Below are 6000 nucleotides of genomic sequence, written 5' to 3' on the forward strand. Positions count from 1 at the left end.
CATATCCTTACATAAGAAATGAGAAATGTCAGTCATTTTGTTTGTAGTATTGTCCAAACGAAGTCCACTCTAACTTGCTGAATTACAATAGGTTACTGCATTCAAGAACAACATGTACTCAAAAGTAAATCATAACTACTACCCAGGAGTGAGTTTGACTTTAATATTAATGCACTGTGTATATTAAAAATAGGTTTAGGTTTCACCAGTTTAGGTGCAAGCTCGGTCCTGCAAGCACATTCTCATTGCAAGCTTGTGCCGCAAATGGTGTTGAAATCCAATTCCAAAAACGTATCTCTTTCTGAGAAAATTCACTTTTTCGGCATACACGCCCCCAGGGCAAGCGAAAAAATTGGAACACATTGCAGGTCCTCAGCGGCACCACGACCAATGAATAATCAGGTACTCAGAGAGGTGTAAACAGCATAACTTGCCCAAAAAAGGAGTTTCTGCTTTCAAGTACATTTCTCTACAAGTGGTGGTGTTATATTCATGGGTTTTGATTTGTAAGTGAGTGCTAAAACTTTATGTGAATGGAATGTAGTATATTGTATACGGATGCACAACAGGCCAAATGATAACATTTGCAATGCACAATGGTATTAATACACATTTTAGATTTTTCTTTCTCTCTACAGTGTGGTAATGGCCAATGTCATCACATTCCTACCCCATATAACCTGATGAAAACAAAGAACATGCTCTTACCTTGCTTAAGTACTCCCTCATAACTTGAATGAAGTAGGGCATGGCAAAGTCCATGATGTTGTGCCTCCATGCGGTTTCCAGGACAACATCTGGCCGCAGTAGGTCATAGCAGGTGAAGAGACATGCTGCAAAACACTCCTTCTTTCCTTCCACCAAAAACCACTGCAGTAATTCCTCAGCCAGTTCTGTGTCTTTGGATTCAGAAGCGTACTGCATGGCATCCTGGGAAACCGAAAAAAAAACCGGTCAAAACAATAAAATCATCCACTATCGATACACACTGGTTACTGTAAATTGGACATTACAAAACAAATAAAAACTTCTGGCAATGAAACCCAAATATGACTAGATGTGTTGCCTAGTACACAGATTTGACGTGCAGAAAATGAAAATATATTTTAGTAAAAAAAAAAAAAAGAAAAAAAAAAAAAAAAGAATTGTTTAAAATGTTTTGGTCCAGATATTAACTATTGAACTTCTAAAATGTGAACCAAAAAAGTAAAATGTCTGCATTTCATTTGTCACACATACCTGTGTTCACGGCAATTATATCTCCCAACATATAACTTTAAGGGGCTCTCACACACAATTTAATATGGGGAGAGCCAGGAGCAGGGCGCAGAAAGACCAGAAATTTTAGTACAGTTTACCCAATATGGTCCAGAATTGTGCAAAAAGAAGCTATCCAGAAAACAAACACAAAGCATATAGGGATGCAATGTTTGAAAAGAGTCTCAAAAAGGAAACCAACTGTGGTTCTTGTATGTGCATCAAACTAATTTCTTTGGTCAGCTCAGTTTGCCTTTAGGCAAATTAAGCCAATCAGCATATTGGCACAACTGCACTTACCTACAGAACAACCATATTAAATTTACCATCAGACTGCTTCTAAGCAGTCATATGGGCCGATTCCTTTTGATTTTGGGAAACCAGCCCAAATTGTATGTGTATGACATCGCATTCAATCGGAGGTTGAACCATCCTGCACATCTGACCTCCGACTTGGTTCCTATCCCAGCAAAACATGCAAAAGGACCACATGCGATCCTGGGGAAGGTTCCAGGGGGGGGCACAGGGGAATGGATTGGCCATACACTGCTGCAAGAAATAGTATTCGTTAAGGTCACCTTATCTATTGCAGGGGAATTGCTACTGTTGTGCTTCGGTCAACCACTGCACATTTCTGCATAATATGATGGCACAACATTGCTAATTTTCTTTCCTGTGCACATCTGGAGAAACTAGCCATAATGCTGGCCGCAATGTGCCATTTTGCAGTTGAGCCGCTAATTAAATCATCCTCAATATGTCTGCAGGTGTTTAGCAATAGTTAAGTGATAAACTTCCACCAGTCCACACACTGATTACCAAAGTAATAGACCCATTACATTGGGGACGGTGTCAAACTGGGAATACAGTAGTAAAAAGACTAGGTGGAGAAGAAAAAATAATGGTGGTTATTTAGCCCTACCTGCACGGCTGTGACTTTGCAGGCCGGGTTATAATTGAATGGCACTGCATGCATATGGCTTGTACTACGCATGCATGAGGTCATCCTACAATTAAATCCTGCTACTTTTTTTCATCACTGGCCGTACGCAAGTTGATTGACATGAAGCCGGCATTTGGGGGTGGTACCCAGACATTTTATTATGGCAGTGTCAGAAAATGCAGGCATGCCCAAAAATTCCAGTCATGGGACGTTCCGCCTGTTTCTATTGCATCCAACAAGTCCTGGTCTACATACTGATTGCGCACACTGGAAAAATCCAATCGATGGTGAGCAGTTTGGGAATTGATTTACTGTTACTCCAATGGGAGAAGTCGCAGCTGATGCCCCTTGAGCTGCCCGGGAAGGTCCCGGGTGGAAGAATCGCATATGACCTTTTGCATGCAATGCAATTCCAAGCTGTCGGGAGGCTGCCCATGTCGGAGGTTGGACATGCAAGCAGGTCCAAACTCCCATGCGCATGGGACCACACATTGGATGCCAAACACATCCGATTTGGCCACATTTCACCTGAGGTCTCATCCTGATCTGTCAAGACTATAGGACGGAAGGCCTTAAATCTAAAGATATAAGGAAAAGAAAGTGGGGTCAGGGAGACCTTAACACATTTGGAGGCTGTAACCAAATCTTACAATTCTTCAAAACTACCACCAACAGGCCTTAAACTATTAACAGTGTGAGCAATATATCACTTTCCAAAGGATATATTACAAAAAATATATAAAAAAGTGCAGATCATGGCATGAATTTTCATATATACCTTATAAAGTCTGTCCTTCTTACACAACTCCACACTCTGTTTCCAGCGATTGTTACCCTTGAATAGATATGCAGCAATCCTTCTGAACTCAATCAGTTCATGCTTCTCCAAACGTTGAGCGAGGGAAATATTGTCAAAGTTGTCATATGCATCTATAGATGTGCGAAGTGCCTTAATACAAAATATATGTATTTGTTATTAAGTATATTGCCACTATTTCCATCTAAGTAGCTGACCTGCTATTAAAATTCACTAAAAACTTTTGCAAATAAATGAATTGCAAAAAATTGCAAAAAAATGCGCTATAGTGTATTTTTACATGCTACAGCCATGTAAGGCACTCCGTTTTGAAAAATTCCCAGGTCCTACAGGATGAACCCCTTTACTGACCTGCATGCATCTCCGCCAATAGGAATCCTCCACCTCTGTACCTTAATCGTATCCCCACAGGCAGCCTCTAACTAGCCAAGCTCCACCTGAGACTCCCTCCCCGCAGCCACATTTACACACTGTGCTGGGCAGTACAGGGAGAGCGGTCTCCTCATACAGTCAGTGACAGTGTCATTAACAGCAGCAGGACTACAGCTGCAGTGTCACTCTGCAGTGTGTAATCTCCTAAGCGCACTATGATGCATGCGCAGTTGATTTCCCCAAGCTTCAGACCATGGGAAAGTGTCTGCAACCACTCTACCTGACATTAGACCTGCATGTAATAGTATACACAGACATTGACAGCTATCAGTGGTCTTAACAGAGCACTTGTGGACACCAAAGGAGGTGCTCCCAGGTCTAACTTTGCAGAAAATTCTGCCAAGCCTTGTAACTTCTCTCCACTGGGACGGAGTCTGCTCACACTTTGCGAGACATGTAATCTATTGATGCATAGGAGCCTTGTCACCTTGCCCTTATCCACTCTTCCCTACCCCCAAGCACTGCCAGTCCATAAACCCTTCCATTGACCTCAGCTGCTGTCTACTCTTCAGCCCTCTGCTCCCCCAGCTTTTCCTCCCCGTAACTCATTCCATGCCCACCCCCCACCCCAACTGTCCATTGCTTTTACCCCTTCTATCTCAATTGCTACCTGACCCCTGCACTGTACCAACTGCTGCCGGCCTCCAAAACCGAAGAATGCATTTTTTTTATTTTTTTTAAAGTGGGGGTTCCTGGAACGAACATTTTTCTCATTTTTCACTTAAATGAAACATCATTCTTACTATTCTTACCTGGTAGTCCTCCTCTGTAATGAAGAGGTTGTTCAGAGACTCGTTTACAGATTTATTGTTATGGTTCTGTACAGAGCGAAGGTATGGTTTCACGAGAGGAAGTTGTTTCACCTTTGAACATAAAAACAGCATAAGTAAAAAACAAGCATACAACTAAAAAACAAAAATAACCAACAAAAAATGGAAAAATCCCAGTGCAAATACAGAGGCAAAATCATTACCATAAAAATGAATGGGGCACTTGAACAGTGCATTAATAGCCAACAGTTCATTTTTTTTTTTTTGCAAATAATTTTTATTGAAAAGTTTTCAAGTACACAAAAACATAAGGATGATGTCATATTTGTGATACAGACAAATTGAGTAGTACTCTCATTAGGTGAGTCTAGATCTACCAAGTTATGTCTTAGTAAATTTGCATAAAACCTATAGTATCACAGAGACTAAATCCAGATTTCCAAAGATAAAGCATAAGTAATATTTCAACAACTGAGCTCATAAGCAGAGAACTAACAATGAGCACGCAGGAAGAAGAGAGCGCAGAATGAGAAGATTATGAAGGAGAAAGAAATTAGGAATATTAGACAGAAAGAAAGGAGATAGGAAAGGGTAAAGGGGAACTTTCTTCCTAAGTGGCCTAGGGCCTGTTTAACTATGCATGAGGGTCTCTTAAAAAAGGGATTTATAATGGTCAGATTCCTTATAAGCCAGCCACGGATACCAGGTGGCAGTGAAGGATTGGTTCTTTGCCTCCAGCGATGAAAGAAGGTCATCCATTGACATATAATGGTCAAGTCGGGCAGACCACTCCTTCATACTAGGGATCACACTAGATTTCCAATGGACAGGGATAATTGCCTTGGAGGCACTAAGGATCTGCCGGAGCAATGTTTTTTTTTAAAGAGAGAGCAGAATCTATGTACAAGGTTTCAGAGCCAGAAGTTGGGGTTGAGGGGCAGGTCTTCATTAAGAATGATACTGGTCACCTCTACAATCTTACGCCAGTATGGCTGAAGGAGAGGACACTCCCACCAAATGTGGAAAGGTGTACCGACCGCTCCTTCACACCTCCAACAAGTGTTAGGGACTCCCGGGTAGATCTTAGCCAGCATGCTAGGGCAGCAGTTCATTTTTTTATGTGCATGTGATACAGGGACTTCATGTCCACTTTCTGCAGAAATTTTTAGAGATTTACTTCTATGAATACTTTATAAACCATTAAGAAAGTTCAGTTTAACATCTCCCTGGGCAACACAATGAAAGGTGACAGAGTCCAGTTACCTTGCTGAAGTAAGTGACAGCACGTGTGTGGTCTAGTCTTGGGGATAGCACCATCAGAAGGTCATTCAGCAACAGTGGCTTGAATTCCAAGTAAAATTGTATTGCTCTGTAGTACAGCTCCACATTCGCCACCTACAAAAGAATAACATATTATGCAATCAAAGGCTATAATGGTGTCCCCGGCATGTTAGCTTGACCTTAATGTACCAGAGGATGTTTTTTTTTTAGATGAACAGACGAAAATCTGTGATTTAAAAGGCCAGGACCAATACCTGCAGATACGGAGCCATTGCATTTAAGAAGCATCTCAAAAGTCCCATAAAGCGCATTTGAAAAGAAAAAAAAAAAAACATTTAAAAAATAGTATCTAAATTGGAAATGAATTACACAAATTTGCACCTTTTTCAAATGCAAAGATCAACTCTCAATTATACTAGCAACCAGTCTTCTAATTTAAGCTGGATTTTACAGTATGTTTCACCAGAATGCGCCAGCCAGAAGGGCCTAAAGGTGCAAAT

General features: G+C 41.1%; 1 protein-coding gene across 2 annotated transcripts in view; it reads right to left on the minus strand.

Annotated features, from left to right (window-relative positions):
* Positions 1–6000, minus strand: part of CLTC (clathrin heavy chain) — a 103215-nt gene that overhangs the window by 22439 nt on the left and 74776 nt on the right. For both annotated transcript variants that reach the window (XM_083173769.1, XM_083173770.1), the window contains exons 27-30: positions 5483–5614; positions 4202–4312; positions 2979–3149; positions 709–930 (exon numbers count right to left, since the gene is read on the minus strand). In XM_083173769.1, coding sequence (XP_083029895.1) covers positions 709–930; positions 2979–3149; positions 4202–4312; positions 5483–5614 — 636 coding nt within the window. The remainder of the gene's footprint in view (positions 1–708; positions 931–2978; positions 3150–4201; positions 4313–5482; positions 5615–6000) is intronic.

This window comes from Crinia signifera, chromosome 2 (assembly GCF_055691185.1).
Source record: "Crinia signifera chromosome 2, ASM5569118v1, whole genome shotgun sequence".
NCBI classification, from domain to species: Eukaryota; Metazoa; Chordata; class Amphibia; order Anura; family Myobatrachidae; genus Crinia; species Crinia signifera.